Here is a 22,538-nt window from a genome sequence, read left to right as displayed (position 1 = left end):
GGCTCATGGCCACCCTGTTGTCCATCAGCACTCCCAGGTCTCTCTCCCCTGAGGTGCTCTCCAACAGCTCAGTCCTCCACCTGTACTGCTCCATGGGGATCATCCCCACCTTCAGTTTTAGAAGGCCCAGAGACACAGGGCTGCCACACCACTGATCCCCCCAGACTCACACAGCACCTGCTGCCATTGCTACCTCTGAAGAACTGAAGTTACATCTTGAATTGAGGAAACTGAGATCTGCCTTCCAAAACCCAGACACAGGACTGTTCTGTCTGTGCACTGCATAGGTTTAGAGCACCTTGGGAACAAAGTCCTAATCCAGAGGCCACAAAGAGGACCAGAGCACCTCTGCTGTGAGGACAGGCTGAGGCAGCTGGAGTTGTGCAGCCTGGAGAAGGGAAGGCTCCATGGAGACACAGTCCTTGAAGGGGGCTACAGAAGAGCTGGGAAGGGACATTTTAGTAAGGTGTGGGTTGGAAGGACAAAGGATAAAGGCTTTAAAATGGAAGAATCTTGATTTAGATGAGCTATTAGGAAGAAATGCTTGCCCTTGAGGATGGTCATGCAGTGGAGCAGCATGCTCAGATAAGCTGTGGAGGCTCAAGGACAGGGCCTTGAGCAACCTGGTCTAGCAGATCTGCCCATGGCAAAGGTCTTGGAACAAGATGATTTAGAAGGTCCCTTCCAACCTAACTCATTCCCTGATGGTGTGATTCCTGAATGCCCTGCAGAAAGAAGTGGGTGACCTTCAAAACCAAAGCAAGCAGAGCAGAATGAGATTCAGTGATGGAAAACACAAGGCTGTGAGCTACCTAACAGCAGAACTCTCAGCTGTAAACCATGGCTCTGCCAGACAGATGAAAGGTATGGCAGAGCAGAACACAGCTGCAGAGTGAAGCTCCAATGGCACCCAGCTGTGAAAACCAGAAATGCTCTCCCTGAAGGTTTAGGAGAGCTGACACAGGTAGGGTTTGCTGCTGCTGCTGAACAGCAAGGCTCTGAAACAGCCTCACTGCAGTGCTTGTTACCTGGGCACAGGAAAGGTCAGACTGGTTTTTGAACAGAGGAAGAGAAATCATATGAAGGTATGCAAGCTAGGAGCAGCTGTGGAGCTGTTGCAGGGGAGCAGAGCCCTGCAGAGGGACTTGGCCAGGCTGCATGGGTGGGCAGAGGCCAATGGGATGAGATTGAACAAGGCCAAGGGCAGGGTTCTGCACTTTGGCCACAACAAGCCCAAGCAGCACTACAGGCTGGGGCCAGAGTGGCTGAGAGCAGCCAGGCAGAGAGGGAGCTGGGGGTGCTGGGCAGAGAGGAGCTGCAGAGGAGGCAGCAGTGCCCAGGTGGGCAGCAGAGCCAATGGCATCCTGGGCTGGCTCAGGAGCAGTGTGGGCAGCAGGACAAGGGAGGTTCTTCTGCCCCTGTGCTCAGCACTGCTCAGGCCACACCTTGAGTGCTGTGTCCAGTTCTGGGCTCCTCAATTCCAGAGAGATGTTGAGGTGCTGGAAGGTGTCCGGAGAAGGGCGGCAAGGCTGGGGAGGGGCCTGGAGCACAGCCCTGTGAGGAGAGGCTGAGGGAGCTGGGGGTGTGCAGCCTGCAGCAGAGGAGGCTCAGGGCAGAGCTCATTGCTGTCTGCAGCTGCCTGCAGGGAGGCTGTAGCCAGGTGGGGTTGGGCTCTGCTGCCAGGCAGCCAGGGACAGAAGAAGGGGACACAGCCTCAAGCTGTGCCAGGGCAGGTTCAGGCTGGATGTAGGAGGAAGTTGTTGTCAGAGAGAGTGATTGGCATTGGAATGGGCTGCCCAGGGAGGTGGTGGAGTGGCTGTGCCTGGAGGTGTTGAAGCCAAGCCTGGCTGGGGCACTTAGTGCCATGGTCTGGTTGGTTGGGCAGGGCTGGGTGCTAGGTTGGGCTGGCTGAGGTTGGAGCTCTCTGCCAGCCTGGCTGATTCTGTGATTCTAGGAGATTTGGGAGAAAATGTTTCAGGGTGCTTTAGTCAAGAAAAACATTGCCAGTGTGGGATAAGACTCTTCTCTATCAGCATAGCTGGAGGTGGGGGAAGGAGGGCAAGCAGTAAAGAGAGGAAAAACCCCTGCTGGACCTGAAGAAGCAGGCTGGTGAAAGAACTCAGGCTGCTGAAATAAGCATGAATATTTTTAGCTAGATATGAGATTTGTAGATACGAAGAGTTCTGCAACTGCCTCACCAGTCCCTTTCTAATCTACCTCAGGATTCCATTGGACTTCTTTGCCACCAGGGCATATTGCTGGCTCAGGGGCATCCTGTTGTCCACCAGGACTCAGGGCTGGAGCACCTCCCCTAGGGAGACAGGCTGAGAGGGTTGGGACTGTTCAGTCTGGAGAGGAGAAAGCTCTGAGGAGACCTCATTGTGGCCTTCAGGAGAAGGCTCTGAGGAGACCTCACTGTGGCCTTCCAGTATCTGAAGGGGTAGGGGGGGTACAAGAAAGCTGGGGAGGGACTTTTTAGGGTGTCAGGTAGTGATAGGACTGGGGGGAATGGAGCAAAGCTGGGTGATAGTTTGGACTGGATGATCTTGGAGGTCTCTTCTGACTTAGTTGATTCTATGGAGCTGTGATAAAGCCAGAAGTGGGTAGATGCAGACTGGCTGTTAGGAAGAAGTTTTTCACCATGAGGGTGGTGAGAGGCTGGAACAGGCTGCCCAGGAAGGTGGTGGAAGCCTCATCCCTGGACCTACAGAGCAAGCATAATGTTAAGCTAACTGGAGCAGATTCAAAGAACTGCAAAAACTTCACCTATTTGAAGAACAGATTTCAGGAGGGGAAAAGAAGACAATTCAGTCTTTCCCTCCTGTTTTGAGGCCAGGCTGGATGTGGCTCTGGCCAATCTGATCTAGTGTGAGGTGTCCCCGTCCGTGGCAGAGGGGTTGGAACTGAATGAGGTCCCTTTCAGCCCTGACAATTCTATGACTCCCAGGTCCTTTTCCCCAGAGCTGCTCTCTAACAGCTCAGTCCCCAACCTGTACTGCTCCACAAGGTTCTTCCCAGGGGCAGGACTCTCCCCTTGCCCTTGTTGGATTCCATTGGATTTCTCCCTGCCCAGCTCTCCAGCCTGGCCAGGTCACACTGGCTGGCAGCACAGCCTGAGAGGGTGTCAGGCACTGCTCCCACTTTCATATCATCACAGCTGCTGCTCAGCTCAGGGCATGTGCAGGGGTGTGTTAGAGAGAGGGCAATAGAAAATGCACTTTATAGCACTTGGACTAAAGTGGAAGCTTTGCTTTTGAACAAAATGGGCCTTCAGGAGCATAACTACTGAAATCAGCACTGCAGTGGGAGCTTTAAGGAGAAAAAGAACAGATCAGTATTTTTCAAGTTAAAAAAACCCAAACCCAGGCTGTGATTGGCAATAATTTTCATAGTTTTCAGCCATTATCTGATTTGATAGCCTCATGGATAAGCTATTTTTTGGCTCCTACAAGACTTTAGCTCTTAACTGCACTGTAAGTGCAGTGAATCAGCTTGTGGAAGAAAGAGAGCTGGCTCCCTGCCACTGCTTAGGTAGGGTTAAGAGTCTCTTGCAGATTCCAGGCAGCAGCTATTCATTAGCAGCAAGCAGCAATGTGTCTTTGAAGTCATTTGGGGGAATTAAGATGATGTGCTCATGCACCAAGTGCTAACATGACAAAAAGCTTTTTCACCAATACATGGGTTTAGCTGCTTTGAAAACAAACAGAAGCTGAGACCTCTTCCTTCCTTCATCACAGCAGCTTTGCTTCAGAGAGCTGCAGAGATCCTGAAGGCAAACACTCAGCATTCTGCTTGCTCTTAGCTCAGCATCACCAATACACTTCACTGGTTACATCATCTGCATCTGCAAATACCTGAGTTTGGCACTGAAAGTGTCATTTCTGAGTGAACAGACTCCTCACAGAGGCACAGAATGCATCTGGTTGGAAGAGATGCCCAAGCTCACCCAGTCCCAGTCCAGCCCTCACCCAGCACTGCAGGCTCAGCGCTAAGCCATGCCCCTGAGCACCACCTCTGCGTGCTGCTGCAGCACCCCCGGGGATGCTGACTGCAGCACTGCCCTGGGCAGCCTGTGCCAATCTTTGAGAACCCTTCCAGTGCAGAAATGTTTCCTAGCATCCAGCCTGAAGCCCTGAGCCATTTCCTCTGCTTCTGTCCCTTGACACCCAGGAGCAGAGGCTGCCCCCTCCTTGCTCCATATAGAATCACAGAATCAAGCAGGTTGGAAGAGACCTCCAAGCTCATCCAGTCCAACCTATCCCCCAGCCCTGGCCAGTCAACCAGACCATGGCACCAAGTGCCTCATCCAGGCTTTTCCTGGACAACCTCCCTGTAGGGAGCTGTGGAGAGCAATGAGCTCTGCCTTCAGCCTCTTTCTCTCCAGCCTGCACACCCCCAGCTCCCTCATCCCCTCCTCACAGCCCAGCTGCTCCAGGCCATGCTCCAGCCTGGCTGCCCTGCTCTGAGCAGGCTGCAGCCCCTCGGTGTCCTTCCTGGAGTGCGGGGCCCAGAGCTGAACGCAACACTGGAGGTGTGGGCTCAGCAGTGCTGAGTACAGGAGGGTGACCCTGTCGCTGCTGCCCACCTCACTGGTTCCCAGACTCTCTTCCCCACCATCCTTCAGTCTCCTGGAGAATCAGTTGGCAGGTTTCTCTTTCCCCAGTACCTTCAGCAGCCTGCAGAATGCCTTTGACGAACTGTCCGAGGGACTTGGCTCTGTCATTAGTCCTCTCAGCATCCTGCCTGGTTTGCTCTCCATCTGCTGTCACCTTGGTGGCCTGGTGATGCAAATTCAGGAAAAGCAGAATTAACCAACAGAAGGAGGCTGCACCCTGCAGCATTCCTGCTGCTTGCATCCTCGCACAAAGCCCTGCTCGGGCAAAATGCAATCGATGAGTTATTGAGCAGATGCACAGGGAATGCTCTTTCCAAGCCTGCAATGAAACTCTGCTGCCTTTCCCTTTGCATGGCCTCGCTTCAGGGGCTTGGCAACCCTGCCTGTGTGCAAGCAGCACAGCAAGGGAGGCAGCAGGAAATCACTCCCCGGGTTTGCTTAAGGAAAGGTTGGTTGGGAGCTCTGCATAGACTCCTCAGGGGATTCATTTCAGCAGCTTCACAGCGCTGCACCTTTCGATCGGCAGTGCGGCAGGCAGCACCTCCCCCCGGCTTCCTCCCTGGAGCCATCCTCACACACACAGCTCAGGCCCACAAACAACAGGGGGTTTAAATCAATACATTAATTAAAGCAAGGAAGGAAGGAAGAGAGAGAGAAAGAAAGAGAGAGGAAGGGAGGAAGGAAGGAAGGAAGGAAGGAAGAGAAAGAAAGAAAGAAAGAAAGAAAGAAAGAAAGAAAGAAAGAAAGAAAGAAAGAAAGAAAGAAAGAAAGAAAGAAAGAAAGAAATAAAGAAAGAAAGAAAGAAAGAAAGAAAGAAAGAAAGAAAGAGAGAAAGAAAGAAAGAAAGAAAGAAAGAAAGAGAGAGAGAGAGAGAGAGAGAAAGAGAGAAAGAGAGAAAGAAAGAAAGAAAGAAAGAAAGAAAGAAAGAAAGAAAGAAAGAAAGAAAGAAGAGAGAGAAAGAAAGAAAGAAAGAAAGAAAGAAAGAAAGAAGAGAGAGAAAGAAAGAAAGAAAGAAAGAAAGAAAGAAAGAAAGAAGAGAGAGAAAGAAAGAAAGAAAGAAAGAAAGAAAGAAAGAAAGAAAGAAAGAAAGAAAGAAAGAAAGAAAGAAAGAAGAGAGAGAAAGAAAGAAAGAAAGAAAGAAAGAAAGAAAGAAAGAAAGAAAGAAAGAAAGAGAAAGGAAGAAAGGAAGAAAGAAAGGAAGAAAGGAAGAAAGAAAAGAAGGAAGGAAGGAAGGAAGGAAGAGAGAGAAAGAAAGAAAGAAAGAAAGAAAGAAAGAAAGAAAGAAAGAAAGAAAGAAAGAAAGAAAGAAAGAGAGAGAGAAAGAGAGAAAGAAAGAAAGAAAGAAAGAAAGAAAGAAAGAGAGAAAGGAAGAAAGAAAGGAAGAGAAAGGAAGAGAGAAAGAAAGAAAGAAAGAAAGAAAGAAAGAAAGAAAGAAAGAAAGAAAGAAAGAAAGAAAGAAAGAAAGAGAAAGAAAGGAAGAAAGGATGGAAGAAAGAAAATAAAAGAATATAAAAGAAAAGAAAAGCAAATAAAAGAAAATAAAAGAAAAGAAAAGAAAAGAAAAGAAAAGAAAAGAAAAGAAAAGAAAAGAAAAGAAAGGAAGAAAAGAAGGAAGGAAGGAAGAGAGAGGGGGAGAGAGAGAGAGAGAGAGAGAGAGGAAAGTTGGTTTTTTTTTCATCCCTAATGCACTCCTAGGCTGGGCAAGCAGTGGCTCAAGAGCAGCCTTAAGGAGAAGGCCTTGGAGATGTTGGTTGGTGCCAAACTGCCCAGCAGCCAGCACTGGTCCCTGGCAGCCCAGAGGCAGCTGTGTGCTGGCTGCAGCCAGAGCAGGGAGAGCAGCAGCACAGGGAGGGGATACTGCCCCTCTGCTCTGCTCTGCTCTGCTCAGAGCTCACCTGCAGCACTGCCTCCAGCTCTGGGAACCCAGCACAAGGACCTGGAGCTGCTGGAGAGGGTCCAGAGGAGGCCATGATGATGATCAGAGAGCTGGAGAATCTCTGCTATGGGGACAGGCTGAGAGAGTTGGGGCTGTTCAGCCTGGAGAAGAGAAGGCTCCAAGGAGACCTCAGAGCAGCCTTTCAGTTACCTAAATGGACTCCAGGAGAGCTGGAGAGGGACTTTTGACAAGGGCTGGGAGTGACAGGACAAGGGACAATGGCTTTGAGCTGGGAGAGGGGAGAGTGAGAGTGGAGATGAGAAAGAGATTGTTCAGAATGAGGGTGGTGAGACACTGGCACAGGCTGCCCAGGGAGGCTGTGGATGCCCCAGCCTGGAGGTGTTCAAGGCCAGGCTGGATGAGGCCCTTGGCCAGGGGGTTTGGAAATGAGAAATCTTCAAGGTCCCTTCCAACCATTCTATGGTTCTATGTTTCAAGTTGTTTGTCTGTAACAGGTTGGGATGCTCAGTAAAACGTTAGCTGTGTGTAACTAAATGCTTTATGGTTTTACTGAATCAGTGCAGCAGTAGCAGGGTGAAGACAGATACCTGCTGCAGACCTGAGCTGCATCCTGAGGAATGGAAGCACCTGGCCTGCATCAGGAATGGTGTGGCCAGCAGGAGCAGGGAGGTCATTCTGCCCCTGTCCTCTGCACTGCTCAGACCACACCTTGAGTGCTGTGTTCAGTTCTGGGCCCCCCAGTTTAGGAGGGACATTGAGATGCTTGAGCGTGTCCAGAGAAGGGCAACGAGGCTGGGGAGAGGCCTTGAGCACAGCCCTACGAGGAGAGGCTGAGGGAGCTGGGATTGGTTAGCCTGGAGAAGAGGAGGCTCAGGGCAGACCTCATTGCTGTCTGCAACTACCTGAGGGGAGGTTGTGGCCAGGAGGAGGTTGCTCTCTTCTCTCAGGTGGCCAGCACCAGAACAAGAGGACACAGCCTCAGGCTGTGCCAGGGGAGATTTAGGCTGGAGGTGAGGAGAAAGTTCTTCCCTGAGAGAGTCATTGGACACTGGAATGGGCTGCCCGGGGAGGTGGTGGAGTCGCCGTCCCTGGAGCTGTTCAAGGCAGGACTGGACGTGGCACTTGGTGCCATGGTCTGGCCTTGAGCTCTGTGCTAAAGGGTTGGACTGGATGATCTGTGAGGTCTCTTCCAACCCTGATGATACTGGGATACTGTGATATTCTGCTTTGCTCTCCAGGTCCCCATTTACAAAAGGGACCCACTTTTATGACAAAGCAGCTGCACAGTAAAGAAGGTCCACTCCCTACCCCCCCCCCCCCCCCCCATTTTCTCCTCTGTGGGTTGCATTCCCAAGGGATGGCTGAGAGCAGGGCACTATCATCTTTCCAGTCTCTGGGAAAGAGGTAGAGCATCAACAGCTGAAAATGAGCTGAGGTTCCCCTGACTCGAGCTGTACAAACTGTTTCCTCAGCTACAGAAGATTCCCCATGCTTTCTCTCAGCACTCAGAGACAAATAGTGTCACTTCCACACTATCATTTCTTGCCTAATTAGCTCCTAGATGGAAGCCCTCAAGTCACATCAGGCCAGCTGGGCTTGTGAAATGAAATCCCTGATGTTACCACTGGCAGTTTTGCTCTGCACAACCACTCTGTGGTCTAGCCCAGAGTGGTCACTCTGAAAGCAACTCAGAAGCTCAGAGTGCATCAGGTGGGAAAGACCCTTTCAAGGTCATCTTGTCCAACCCCCCTGCAGTCAGCAGGGACATCCCCAACTACACCAGGTTGCTCAGAGCCCCAGCAAGCCTGATCTGGAATGCATCCAGCGATGGAGCCTCCAGAACTTGTGTATGATGTCCAATCTGGATCTCCCCTCTCTGGTTTCGAGCCATTTCCCCTTGTTCTGCCACCACTGGCCCCTACAGACACCCCCCCCCCTGCACAACTCCCCTCCCTTCCAGCCCCTGACATTCTGTGATTCTGTGAACTTTCTTGTAGGACCCCTTCAGGTACTGAAATGCTGCTCTAAGGTCTCCCTAGAGTTGCCTCTAGTCTGAGCAGCCCCAACTCTCAGCCTGTCATAGAATCATAGAATCATAGAATCAAGCAGGTTGGAAGAGACCTCCAAGCTCATCCAGTCCAACCTAGCACCCAGCCCTGGCCAATCAACCAGACCATGGCACTAAGTGCCTCATCCAGGCTTTTCTTGAAGACCCCCAGGGACGGTGCCTCCACCACCTCCCTGGGCAGCCCATTCCAATGCCAATCACTCTCTCTGTGAAGAACTTCTTCCTAACATCCAGCCTAGACCTCCCCTGGCACAACTTGAGGCTGTGTCCCCTTGTTCTATTGCTGGGTGCCTGGGAGAAGAGGCCACCCCCCACCTGGCTACAATGCCCCTTCAGGTAGTTGTAGACAGTAATAAGATCACCTCTGAGCCTCCTCTTCTCCAGGCTAAACAGGCCCAGCTCCCTCAGCCTCTCCTCATAGGGTTTGTGTTCCAGGCCCCTCCCCAGCTTTGTTGCCCTTCTCTGGACATGTTCCAGCACCTCAACATCTTTCTTGAATTGAGGGGCCCAGAACTGGACACAGCACTCAAGGTGTGGTCTGACCAGTGTTGAATACAGTGGGGCAGTCCTACTGGCCACACTGCTCCTGATGCAGGCCAGGATGCCATTAGCTCTCTTGGCCACCTGGGCACACTGCTGGCTCATCTTCAGCTACTATCTATCAGTACCCCACAGCAGAGATTCTCCAGCCCTTCGACCATCTTTGTGGCCTCCTCTGGACCCTCTCCATCAGGTCCATGCCTCTCTTGTGTTAAGGGCCCCAGAGCAGGACACAGCACTGCTCCCCAGAGCAGAGCAGAGGGCAGGATCCCCTCTCTCCATCTCTACCCACGCTGCTTTGGATGCAGCCCAGGCTGCCCTTGGCTTTCTGTGCTGCCAGTGCCCACTGCTGGCTCCTGTGCAGCTTCTCCCCCACCAGCACCCCCAAGTCCTTCTCTGCAGGGCTGCTCTCAACCTCATCATCCCCCAATCTGGACTGATAATGGGAACTGCCCCAACCCAGGAAAAAAATTAATGTAGCCTGAGATGGAGACTTCTTAATCCAGGAAACATCATTTTCCCTGCTTGTAGAGCTGCCACGAGCTAAACTCCCACCTCAGCTCCATCCCATCACAGTTAGCTCTGGCAGAGAAATGAAAGCCCAAAGAGAAGCTGCCTGTAACTGACAGCCAGAGTCTGTGTAGAGACAGCTGTGCATGCAGGGCTGGGGGGTGGAGGCACACACAGACACACTGCACATTCCACTACCCATCATTTCAGACAGCCTTTTTCTTCCAAAATGGAACCTCAGCCACACAAACACAGCAGCTGCTCAAAGAACTTCGCCTGCAGAAGCCCTGAGCAGTTTTAAGGCAGGATGCTAAAAGCTGAGTGTGGGTTAGGGAAAGTCTCTCAGGTTGATATTTTGCTCTGGTCTGATGAGACCTTGCCTGGAGTACTGTGTCCAGGTCTGGAGTCCTCAATAGAGGAAGGAGATGGACCTGATGGAGCAGGTCTAGAAGAGGTCATGAAAATGCTCAAGGGGTTGGAGCAGCTCTGCTGTGAGGACAGGCTGAGGGAGCTGGGGGTGTGCAGCCTGGAGAAGAGGAGGCTCCAGGGAGACCTAAGAGCAGCCTGCCAGTACCTGAAGGGGCTACAAGCAGGCTGCAGAGAGACTGTTTGCAAAGGCCTGCAGGGACAGGATGAGGGCAATGGTTTGAAATGAGAGCAGAGCAGATCTAGATTGGATGTGAGGAGCAAGTTCTCTGCTATGAGGGTGCTGGAACACAGCAACAGGTTGCCCAGGGAGGTGGCTGAGGTCCCTTCCCTGGAGATATTCAAGGTGAGGCTGGACAGAGCTCTGGGCAACCTGATCTAGCTGAGGCTGCCCCTGCTGAGTGCAGGGGATTGGACTGGAGGACCTTTGGAGGTCCTTTCCAACCCAAACCATTCTTTGACTCTGTGATTGTATATTCATCAGTAGACTAATCTGGCTGCTCCTCCTCTGGATCTTACAGTGCAGGTGAGCACAGCTCCTGCAGGTGACTTCTGCCAGTCCAGCAGAAGCCCTGAGCAGTTTTAAGGCAGGATGCTAAAAGCTGAGTGTGGGTTAGGGAAAGTCTCTCAGGTTGATATTTTGCTCTGGTCTGATGAAACCTTGCCTGGAGTACTGTGTCCAGGTCTGGAGTCCTCAATAGAGGAAGGAGATGGATCTGATGGAGCAGGTCTAGAAGAGGTCATGAAAATGATCAGGGGGTTGGAGCAGCTCTGCTGTGAGGACAGGCTGAGGGAGCTGGGGGTGTGCAGCCTGGAGAAGAGGAGGCTCCAGGGAGACCTAAGAGCAGCCTGCCAGTGCCTGAAGGGGCTACAAGCAGGCTGCAGAGAGACTATTTGCAAAGGCCTGCAGGAACAGGATGAGGGCAATGGTTTGAAATGAGAGCAGAGCAGATCTAGATTGGATGTGAGGAGCAAGTTCTCTGCTATGAGGGTGCTGGAACACAGCAACAGGTTGCCCAGGGAGGTGGCTGAGGTCCCTTCCCTGGAGATATTCAAGGTGAGGCTGGACAGGGCTCTGGGCAACCTGATCTAGCTGAGGCTGTCCCTGCTGAGTGCAGGGGATTGGACTGGAGGACCTTTGGAGGTCCTTTCCAACCCAAACCATTCTTTGACTCTGTGATTGTATATTCATCAGTAGACTAATCTGGCTGCTCCTCCTCTGGATCTTACAGTGCAGGAGAGCACAGCTCCTGCAGGTGACTTCTGCCAGTCCAGCAGAAGCCCTGAGCAGTTTTAAGGCAGGATGCTAAAAGCTGAGTGTGGGTTAGGGAAAGTCTCTCAGGTTGATATTTTGCTCTGGTCTGATGAAACCTTGCCTGGAGTACTGTGTCCAGGCCTGGAGTCCTCAATAGAGGAAGGAGATGGACCTGATGGAGCAGGTCTAGACAGCAGCCTTTGTGTCGTGGCCGAGGCAGCTCCCCCTTTTTTTTCCCCACTAGATGGCACAATTTGTGCTATTTTCTCATTTTCGAGACAATGTCTTTTCCTGATCCAAACCAAGTCTATTTTGAAATGAAACTTTCCTAATAAAAAGAGTAAATAGCACAAGGACTGAATTCCAGAAGGCTCTCCCTACCCTCATAAATGAAATATAGAACACATATTTAACTGAACTCAAACACTTTGTGCATATATTTGAATGCTCCCTTGAAATATTGTTCCCACTTCACTTACTCCATTCCTTGGCTCTTACTGAGAACTTCTCATTTGTTCAGCCAGGACTTCCACTGCCTTGCTGTGAAATGTCTTTGGATCAAGGCAGAGTCACAGGATGGAAGGGCTTGGAAGGGACCTCCAGAGCTCAGCCAGTCCAACTCCCCTGCCAGAGCAGCACCCAGGGCAGGGCACACAGCAACACATCCAGGTGGGGCTTGGAAGTCTCCACAGAAGACTCCACAGCCTCTCTGGGCAGCCTGCTCCAGGCCTCCTGCACCCTCACACCAAACAAGTTTCTCCTCACTCTGAGGTGCAGCTCCCTGGGTTCCAGTTTGTGTCCATTGCTCCTTGTCCTACCCCAGGACAGCACTGCACAGAGCCTGGCCCCTGCTTCTTGCCCCCCAGCCCTCAGCTATTTGTAACCATTGCTCAGATCCCCTCTCAGCCTTCTCCTCTCCAGGCTACCCAGCCCCAGGGCTCTCAGCCTCTCCTCATCACACAGCTGTGCCAGGCCCTGCAGCATCCTCATAGCCTCCACTGGACTCTCTTGTAGATCTCTTTCCCTCTAGAACTGGAGTGCCCAGAACTGGACACAATAGTGTAGATGTGGTCTCACCAGGGCAGAGTAGAGGGGAAAGAGAACCTCCCTTGCCCTGCTGGCCAGTGAGTCAGATTTGGCTTCCATTTGCTCTACAGCTCTTGGAGAAACAAACCAACACAACAGATAACCCAAGATGGACCTGCAAAACAGCCAAACCTTTCCCATAACATGTGGCACAGCAACTCAGAGTGAAGCCAGGCTGACTGTACTGCACCAGGCAATCTTAAAAGAGAAGCAGGCAGAGAAGCATCTTGAGACAGCCAGACTCAGGTTTGGAAGGGAACATGAGGAGATGGATTTGCTGATGCAGGATGCAGAGAGCCTTAGCAGAGACAGCACTAAAATTCAGAAGAGAGGGAAATGGCCTCAAGTTGCAGCAGGGGAGCTTTAGCTTGGAGATTACAGAACCACAGGGTCACAGAACGTTAGGGGTTGGAAGGGACCTCCAGCAATCATTGGGTCCAACCCTCTTGCCAAAGCAGGGTCACCTAGGGCAGGTCACACAGGAACATTCTGGAGGGGAATTTGTTTCCCTATGAGGGTGACAGAGCCCTGGCACAGGCTGCCCAGGGGGGCTGTGGAGTCTCCCTCTCTGGAGAGATTCAAGAAGTGGCTAGATGTGCTCCTGTGTGGTCTGCTCTGGCTGATCCTGCTCTGGCAGGGGGACTGGACCAGATGATCTTTTGAGGTCACTTCCAGCCCCTGACATGCTGTGACTCTGTGATTCTGTGACTCTGTTACTCTGTGATTCTATGATTCTGTGACTCTATGATTCTGTGTCCAGGCTGGCTTTGAAAGCCTCCAGAGAAGGAGACTGTGCAGTCTCTCTGGATAGCCTGTTAGAAGAAATTTCAGAGGCTCACAGGATGTCAGGGGTTGGAAGGGACCCAAGGAGATCATCGAGTCCACCCCACCTGCCAGAGCAGGACAATCCTATCCAACACAGATCACAGAGATCACAGATTTCATCACTGAAAGGGTTCTCTCAGACTGGCACAGGCTGCCCAGGAAGGTGGCTCCTCAATCCCCATCCCTGGAAGTGTTTCAAAGAGGCAGAGATGTAGTGCTGAGGAGCATGGTTTAGCACCAGAGAATGGTTGGATTGGATGATCCAAAGGTCTTTTCCAACCAAAATTAGTCTGTGATTCTGAGAAATCATAGAATCATAGAACCAGGGAACCAATCAGACCTCCTCCTCTGGCCAGAGCAGGGTTAGCCATTCCAGGAGACTTGAAGGGCTTTGTGTTAGCTCTGAGCTCTCTGCCCTACTGCTTCCCTTCTGGCTAACATGCTTGCCACTGTTTCCTCCTCACTGTGGTCACAGTATCCCAGTATCATCAGGGTTGGAAGAGACCTCACAGCTCATCAAGTCCAACCCTTTAGCACAGAGCTCAAGGCCAGACCATGGCACCAAGTGCCACGTCCAGTCCTGCCTTGAACAGCTCCAGGGACGGCGACTCCACCACCTCCCCGGGCAGCCCATTCCAGTGTCCAATGACTCTCTCAGGGAAGAACTTTCTCCTCACCTCCAGCCTAAATCTCCCCTGGCACAGCCTGAGGCTGTGTCCTCTTGTTCTGGTGCTGGCCACCTGAGAGAAGAGAGCAACCTCCTCCTGGCCACAACCACCCCTCAGGTAGTTGCAGACAGCAATAAGGTCTGCCCTGAGCCTCCTCTTCTCCAGGCTAACCAATCCCAGCTCCCTCAGCCTCTCCTCGTAGGGCTGTGCTCAAGGCCTCTCCCCAGCCTCGTTGCCCTTCTCTGGACACGCTCAAGCATCTCAATGTCCCTCCTAAACTGGGGGCCCCAGAACTGAACACAGCACTCAAGGTGTGGTCTGAGCAGTGCAGAGCGCAGGGGCAGAATGACCTCCCTGCTCCTGCTGGCCACACCATTCCTGATGCAGGCCAGGATGCCACTGGCTCTCTTGGCCACCTGGGCACACTGCTGGCTCATGTTCAGGTGGGTATCAATCAGCACCCCCAGATCCCTCTCTGTCTGGCTGCTCTCCAGCAGTGTTTCACTTAATGCCTGCTCATTAACAGCCCTCATGTCACAGTGAGTACTTCTTTCTGGAGCATGTGCTCCTCCTGTGACAGCTTGTTCATGAGGCTGCTCACCAATGGCTTGCCCCTGCTGACAGTGGTGTTCACAGCTGGGGCTGTACATGCTCCTGCTGCATGGCCATGGAACAGCCATCACCCAACACATGATCTAGGCCTTCCAGTATTCAGACCAATGCCTTCAAAGATTCTGGTGTGATACTGATGTGATGAGACACCTGCAGAGGGACTTTTTAAGATATCAGGTAGTGATAGGACTAAGGGGAATGGAACAAGGCTAGTAATGGAGGTGTTGAAGCCAAGCCTGGCTGGGGCACTTAGTGCTATGGTCTGGTTGATTGGCTAGGGCTGGGTGCTAGGTTGGGCTGGCTGAGCTTGGAGCTCTCTTCCAACCTGGCTGAGCTTGGAGCTCTCTTCCAACCTGGCTGAATCTATGATTCTTCTTATTCAACAGAGCAGAGCCAGGGAATTGCAAAGTCCAACTTAGCACCCAGCCCTAGCCAACCAAGCAGACCACCAAGCAGCTCAGTTTCCAAACGTCTCAGGCAGTCAAAGGGAAACTCCAGGCATGACAAACCGTGGTAACCCCATGGTTACGCTGCCAACATGTAGCTGCAGTGTTGGCAAAGCCCACACTTGCTGCACCAAGAGCTGTGCTTCCTCTGGTGCCAGCGTTTCCACAGGAGCCCATTCTCTCTAGCAGCACTCCAAAGTTCTCTTCCACTGTTACCAAGTTTCCTATGAAGTCTATCTCAGTGCACTGGCCCACAAAAAGAGGCTGCTGGAGGGCTTGCTGCCATTTCAAACCCTGAGCCTGAGAACCCTCTCATCATTCATCTATTCCTTCATGTTTAATTCAGAGCCAGGCAGTTTCCTTCATTATGCAGCCTTAACCAAACTCCCAGGCCCCAACGTGATCATAGACCTACTCTTGTCAGCAGTTCATCCATTTCTGTCACCAGGGTATCCAAATTTCCTTGTGCTAGCTGCAGAAGCCTCTCTGGTGCTCGCTGAGGTGAAAGCAAATGCTGTTGGGGAAGAGAGGAGGGAGAGTGAGAGTCTGTGTTTAATGGATTTTGGTGCTTCCAGATAGTGCAGAGAAGGAGTCAAAGAAAATGTCCTTCTCATTAGAGTTTGCAGCTGCCTTTTGTCACTGACTCTTGTCACATCCATCCCAGGTACTTTTCTCAGGAACCCTGACAGCTTTACACAGTTGAGTGGAGAACCTATCAGCCCAGGAGGGAATATGCAGTATAGAAACCAGATAATTGCTTTATGGACCACCAGCCCAAACCCCATTTTATCTGTACATGGCACCACCTTTTCAGTCCCTGCAGTGTATTTGCTTACATATAGGTAAGAGAATGACTGCTGCAAGGTTTATTTGCTGGAAGTCAAACTAAATGGCTGCAGTAACTTTTAATCAGCCAGAAGAAGTTTGAGGGCATTCACTCTTCAGTTTGTCTTCTACCCTCAAGCTACTCAGGACTGTGTGCTTGAATAGTTTCTAAGCAGTTGGTTGTTCACCTCTGTGAGCATACCTTTAATTCCTGGGTCATGTTCTCAAAACCATGCAACATTTGATATGGAGCAGGCAGTGGACCACTAAGGTTAACACTCAGGATCATCTGGTTGAGCCGGTCCAGGTCATTGAGAAGGACTCCTGTGCATTCATCATCACAAGCTGTGAGGGGATAACAGCAAAGCTTCTTTATTCCCACTGAATAAGTCATAGAATCACAAAGTCAATCACATTGGAAAAGGCATTCATGACCATCAAGTTCAACCTCATTGCTGTCTACAGCTACCTGAAGAGAGGCTGTAGCCAGGTGGGGTTGCTCTCTGCTGTCAGGCAACCAGCAACAGAACAAGGGGACACAGTCTCAAGCTGTGCCAGGGCAGGTTGAGGGTGGATGTGAGGAGGAAGTTGTTGGCAGAGAGAATGATTGGCATTGGAATGGGCTGCCCAGGGAGGTGGTGGAATGGCTGTGCCTGGAGGTGTTGAAGCCAAGCCTGGCTGGGGCACTTAGTGCCATGGTCTGGTTGATTGGCCAGGGCTGGGTGCTAGGTTGGGCTGGATGAGCTTGGAGCTCTCTTCCAACCTGATTGATTCTATTCTATTCTATTCTATTCTATTCTATTCTATTCTATTCTATTCTATTCTATTCTATTCTATTCTATTCTATTCTATTCTATTCTATTCTATTCCATTCCATTCCATTCTATCCTATTCTATTCTATCATATCAGCCAATGTTATCTAGTCAACTAAACACTGGCACTAACTACCTCATCCAGCCTCCTTTAAGCACCTCCAGAGGTAGTGACTCCACCACCTCCCTGGGCAGCCCATTCCAATGCCAATCACTCTCTCTGACAACAACTTCCTCCTAACAGCCACTCTAAACCTGCCCTGGCACAGCTTGAGGCTGTGTTCCCTTGTTCTGTCCCTGGCTGCCTGGCAGCAGAGCCCAACCCCACCTGGCTACAGCCTCCCTGCAGGGAGCTGCAGACAGCAATGAGCTCTGCCCTGAGCCTCCTCTGCTGCAGGCTGCACACCCCCAGCTCCCTCAGCCTCTCCTCACAGGGCTGTGCTCCAGGCCCCTCCCCAGCCTTGCTGCCCTTCTCCAAACACCTTCCAGCACCTCAACATCTCTCTGCAATGGAGGAGCTCACAACTAGACACAGCACTCCAGGGGTGTCCTGAGCAGTGCTGAGCACAGGGGCAGAAGAACCTCCCTTGTCCTGCTGCCCACACTGCTCCTGAGCCAGCCCAGGATGCCATTGGCTCTGCTGCCCACCCGGGCACACTGCTGCCTCATCTTCAGCTACTATCTACACTCCAGGTCCCTTTCTGCCTGGCTGCTCTCCAGCCACATGAAAGACTTTGTTGCTTGGGAATTGCTATGGGTCAGTTCACTGTCAAAGATGGAGGACAAATCTGGTAGGGCTTACTTCAGAAACAGAGGAGATACTTCCCATTGCCACTGTGGCCCAGTCAGTGAAAGGTCCTAGATCAGACCAAGCAGCTTCACTTGAGAAAAATGGAGAAGTACTTCGGAATGTCTGCACTTGAAGCAGCCCAGGAAGGTTGTGGGTTTGGATGTAAGATGAGAACTAAAGGAATCTTACCATTTCTATCCTTCATGGCCACATAACAGCAAGGCCAAGCATGCTACACTTGTGGTGCAGGCAGGAGAAGGAGCTAGGTGAAAACACTGATGGTTTTCTTTTAACAAGGGCTGCAGGGACAGGACAAGAGCAATGGTTTCAGACTAGAGCAGAGCAGACTTAGATTGGATGTCAGGAACAAGTTCTGCACCATAAGGGGAGTGGAACACTTGGACAGGTTGCCCAGGGAAGTGGCTGGGGCTCCATCCCTGGAGGTAATTCAAGGTGAGGCTTGACAGGGCTTTGGGCAACCTGATCTAGTTGAAGATGTGCCCACTGAGTGCAGGGGCTTGGAATGGATGAGCTTTGGAGGTCTCTTCCAGCCCAAACCATTCTATGATTGTAGATTCAGCACTACTCTAATTTGGCTCTTCCTCATCTGGATCCTTCAGTTCTATGATTTTATGATTCCATAACAATTGCTTTTCCCTGCCTCCTTTCACTAACCAGCCTGTAAGTTGTCCATGTATGCTTCCTATACAAGAGGGCTATGGATGTGTGGGAACACATACAGAGAAGGGCCACGAGGATGACCACAGGGCTGGAGCTGCTCTGTGGTGACAAGAGACCAAGGAAGTCTCTGGAGGTGTTGAAGCCAAGCCTGGCTGGGGCACTTAGTGCCATGGTCTGGTTGGTTGGGCAGGGCTGGGTGCTAGGTTGGGCTGGCTGAGCTTGGAGCTCTCTTCCAACCTGGGTGATTCTGTGATTCTCAGATTCTATGATACTGCATCCAGCTCTGGAGCCCCTGGGACAAGAGGGCTATGGAGGTGCTGGAAGGTGTCCAGAGAAGAGCCATGAGGATGAGCAGAGGGCTGGAGCTGCTCTGCTGTGAGGAGAGACTGAGGGAGTTGGGGCTGTGCAGTCTGCAGAGGAGAAGGCTCCCAGGTGACCTTATTGTGGCCTTGTAGTATCTGAAAGGAGCTACAGGAAAGCTGGGGAGAGACTTTTCAGGCTGTCAGGGAGTGATAGGATTGGGTGGAATGGAACAAAGCTGGAAATAGGGAGATTCAGCCTGGATGCTGGGAAGAGGTTGCTCAGCATGAGTGTGGTGAGACTCTGGCACAGGTTGCCCAGGGAGGTGTTTAAGGCCAGGCTGGATGAGGCTCTGGACATCCTAATCTAGTGTGAGGTGTCCCTACCCATGGCAGGGGGGTTGGAAGTGGATGGTCCTTGTGGTCCTTTCCAACCCTGACTGATTCTGTGATTCTGTGATTCCTTTCCTGCAAATACTCCTTTGCACAAAAGCTATTGGAGTGTGCTGCATGGAGCCAAAGGAGTTTGCATTTCCCCCTAACATGCACACCTTGCTTTCTAACAACCTTCTTTCATGCACACCTTGCTTTCTAGCAGCTTTCTTTCATGCACACCTTGCTTTCTAGCAGCTTTCTTTCATGCACACCTTGCTTTCTAGCAGCTTTCTTTCATGCACACCTTGCTTTCTAGCAGCTTTCTTTCATGCACACCTTGCTTTCTAGCAGCTTTCTTTCATGCACACCTTGCTTTCTAACAACCTTCTTTCATGCACACCTTGCTTTCCAGCAGCTTTCTTTCATGCACACCTTGCTTTCTAGCAGCTTTCTTTCATGCACACCTTGCTTTCTAGCAGCTTTCTTTCATGCACACCTTGCTTTCTAGCAGCTTTCTTTCATGCACACCTTGCTTTCTAATAACCTTCTTTCATGCACACCTTGCTTTCTAGCAGCTTTCTTTCATGCACACCTTGTTTTCTAGCAGCTTTCTTTCATACACAACTTGCTTTCTAGCAGCTTTCTTTCATGCACACCTTGCTTTCTAGCAGCTTTCTTTCATGCACACCTTGCTTTCTAGCAGCTTTCTTTCATGCACAACTTGCTTTCTATTTACAAGAAGTTCTCAGAACTTTCAGGCCTGCTGCCATTTATGCTGCAGACAGGGAAATCCTTCACTCTTTAGAAGAGAGGTTTGAGAATGCCTTTCTCTCTCCCTCCTTAAAGATGCTACACAGACGTGGCAGATCTAAATGAAATCTCAGGAGCAAGCTGTGAGGCAATGAACTCACTAATGCAAGAAAGGGATAAAGATGCAGTTTTAGGAGTATGTAATTATAGGCTAGGCAAGGAATGGCTGAGAACAGCCTTGAGGAGAAGGACCTGGGGGTGTCAGTCAGTGACAAACTGCCCAGCAGCCAGCACTGGTCACTGCCAGCTCACAGGGAACAAAGAAGGAACAGGCTGCCCAGGGGGGTTGTGGAGTCTCCCTCTGTGCAGATATTCAAGAGCTGCCTGGATGTGTTCTTGTGTGATCTGGTACAGGAGATCCTGCTCTGGCAGGGGTTGGCTTGGATGAGCTTTGGAGGTCCCTTCCAGCCCCTGACATTCTGTGGCTCTGTGACTCTGCTACTGCAGTGTGCAGGCTGAAATGCCCTGTAGGAAGCATTTCAAGAGCACGAACATATTGTGCAAGAACAAATACTTCTGGGTCTATCTACAAAACTGCCAGGATAAATCTGTGTCTGATACTGACAAATGCAGCTCTAAATTGAGATCATGGCAGCAGTGCAAGCATGTAAGAGGCAAACCATGCAGTCGACATCTCAACAGCCCAACAGCAGCAACTAATGCAAGCTGCTGCCTTTGCCATTTCCACCACACTCCCCTGGGCACACTAAGTCCTGTACGGGTCTTGGCTGACCTCTTGTGAGAAGCATCTCCAAAGCATGCCAAAGGAACAGTATTTTAACAAGAGTAATTGCTCAGGGAAGGGAAGACAACAGAATTGTATGGACACCTGAGCACTTAGTCCATCTCACAAAGACAATGCAAAACTAAGCAATCACACATCTGAATCACAAAGCCTTCCTCCTCTTGAGTTGTTCTCTAACACAGCTTTGCTTCCGTACATTCAAGGGTATCAAGATTTAGGCTGTGATACAGAGTCACAGAATGGATTGAATTGGAAGGGATCTTACAGATCATCCAACCCTCTGCCATTGGCAGGGACACCTCTCACTAGACCAGCCTGCTCCAGGCCTCATCTAACCTGGTCTTAAACACATGAAGGAGGTGTCCACAACTTCTCTGGGACAACCCATTCCAGTGTCTCCTGGACACTGGCGGCCAGTCACTAGTGGTGTCCCTCAGGGATCTGTGCTGGGCCCCATCCTCTTTAACATCTTCATAGATGATCTGGATGAGGGCATGGAGTCAGTCATCAGCAAGTGTGCAGATGACACTAAGCTGGGGGCAGATGTGACTGAGTTGGAGGGCAGAAGGGCTCTGCTGCGGGACCTTGACCGCCTGGACAGATGGGCAGAGTCCAAGGGGATGGCTTCAATAGCTCCAAGTGCAGGGTGCTGCACTTTGGCCACAGCAACCCCATGCAGAGATACAGGCTGGGGTCGGAGTGGCTGAGAGCAGCCAAACAGAGAGGGATCAGGGGGTGCTGATTGACACCTGCCTGAACATGAGCCAGCAGTGTGCCCAGGTGGCCAAGAGAGCCAGTGGCATCCTGGCCTGCATCAGGAATGGTGTGGCCAGCAGGAGCAGGGAGGTCATTCTGCCCCTGTCCTCTGCACTGCTCAGACCACACCTTGAGTGCTGTGTTCAGTTCTGGGCCCCCCAGTTTAGGAGGGACATTGAGATGCTTGAGCGTGACCAGAGAAGGGCGACGAGGCTGGGGAGAGGCCTTGAGCACAGCCCTACGAGGAGAGGCTGAGGGAGCTGGGATTGGTTAGCCTGGAGAAGAGGAGGCTCAGGGCAGACCTCATTGCTGTCTGCAACTACCTGAGGGGAGGTTGTGGCCAGGAGGAGGTTGCTCTCTTCTCTCAGGTGGCCAGCACCAGAACAAGAGGACACAGCCTCAGGCTGTGCCAGGGGAGATTTAGGCTGGAGGTGAGGAGAAAGTTCTTCCCTGAGAGAGTCATTGGACACTGGAATGGGCTGCCCGGGGAGGTGGTGGAGTCGCCGTCCCTGGAGCTGTTCAAGGCAGGACTGGACGTGGCACTTGGTGCCATGGTCTGGCCTTGAGCTCTGTGCTAAAGGGTTGGACTTGATGATCTGTGAGGTCTCTTCCAACCTTGGTGATACTGTAATTTAGTACCCATAAGTAGAGAGCTTCTGCTCTCAAGGTGACCATGCAGCAGTCTCTGAGATGATGCATCCTATGGTAGTGACTCTCAGCATTCATTTCCTGATGCCTCACCATGAAGCCTTAAGCTGTTGTTAGGCTCCTTCATCTATTCTCTCTTACCCCATTTCCCCCATTTTGGTACTGGTTTCACACACCAAGTAATAAACAAGCCCTGCTGTGACCCCCTCAAACTGAAGCTCAGAATGGAGCTGAGAGCTTCCTTGCCACTGCTGCTGGTAGCAGGGAGTCTGCATGAAGAATGTGTCCAAAATCTAGGAGCATTCAGATCTGAATGGGTGTCTAAAATGCCAGCTTGTGTTTACCTCTGAGTTTTGTCACTTAGGAAGCCTCAGTTGCTGGCTCTGACACATACCAGACTAAGGTTTTTATAGTGCTTGAGTTGGGTGAAGGACATTGGAGTGTGGGTCTGAACTGAGCAGGAGTTCATGCAGCTATAAAAGGGAGAACACCTCAAAGCTCATCAGCTTCCAGGCCAAGCAGAGGTGCCCACTCCTTCCTGAACTCATAACATGACTTTGCTTAGAAGGAATGTAAAGATCTTCTAGTTCCAAACCCTGCCATGGGCAGGGACACCTCCCACTGGACTAGGCAGCTCAGAGCCTCATCCAACCTGGCCTTAAACTCTTTCAGGGATGAAGTGTCCACAACTCCTCTGGGCAACCTGTTCCAGTGCCTCACCACCCTCACAGTGAAGAACTTTTTCCTAATGCCCAGTCTAAACCTGCCCTGCTCTAGTTGAGATCCTCTGTCAGTTGGCACAGGGGCAGGTGCCCAGCATGGAGACAACTTTAATTCTTAAGTTTGTG

The 22,538-nt window shown here is 51.3% G+C and overlaps 1 protein-coding gene across 1 annotated transcript in view; it reads right to left on the bottom strand.

The window, feature by feature from the left end:
* Positions 1-22,538, bottom strand: part of LAMA2 (laminin subunit alpha 2) — a 554,587-nt gene that overhangs the window by 142,461 nt on the left and 389,588 nt on the right. The window contains exons 33-35 of the mRNA XM_064170111.1: positions 15,976-16,118; positions 15,364-15,462; positions 4,667-4,778 (exon numbers count right to left, since the gene is read on the bottom strand). Of these exons, the coding sequence (XP_064026181.1) occupies positions 4,667-4,778; positions 15,364-15,462; positions 15,976-16,118 (354 nt within the window). The remainder of the gene's footprint in view (positions 1-4,666; positions 4,779-15,363; positions 15,463-15,975; positions 16,119-22,538) is intronic.

This window comes from Pogoniulus pusillus, chromosome 33, assembly GCF_015220805.1.
Source record: "Pogoniulus pusillus isolate bPogPus1 chromosome 33, bPogPus1.pri, whole genome shotgun sequence".
In the NCBI taxonomy this organism is placed as follows: Eukaryota; Metazoa; Chordata; class Aves; order Piciformes; family Lybiidae; genus Pogoniulus; species Pogoniulus pusillus.
This window is presented reverse-complemented; position numbering and strand designations above follow the sequence as displayed.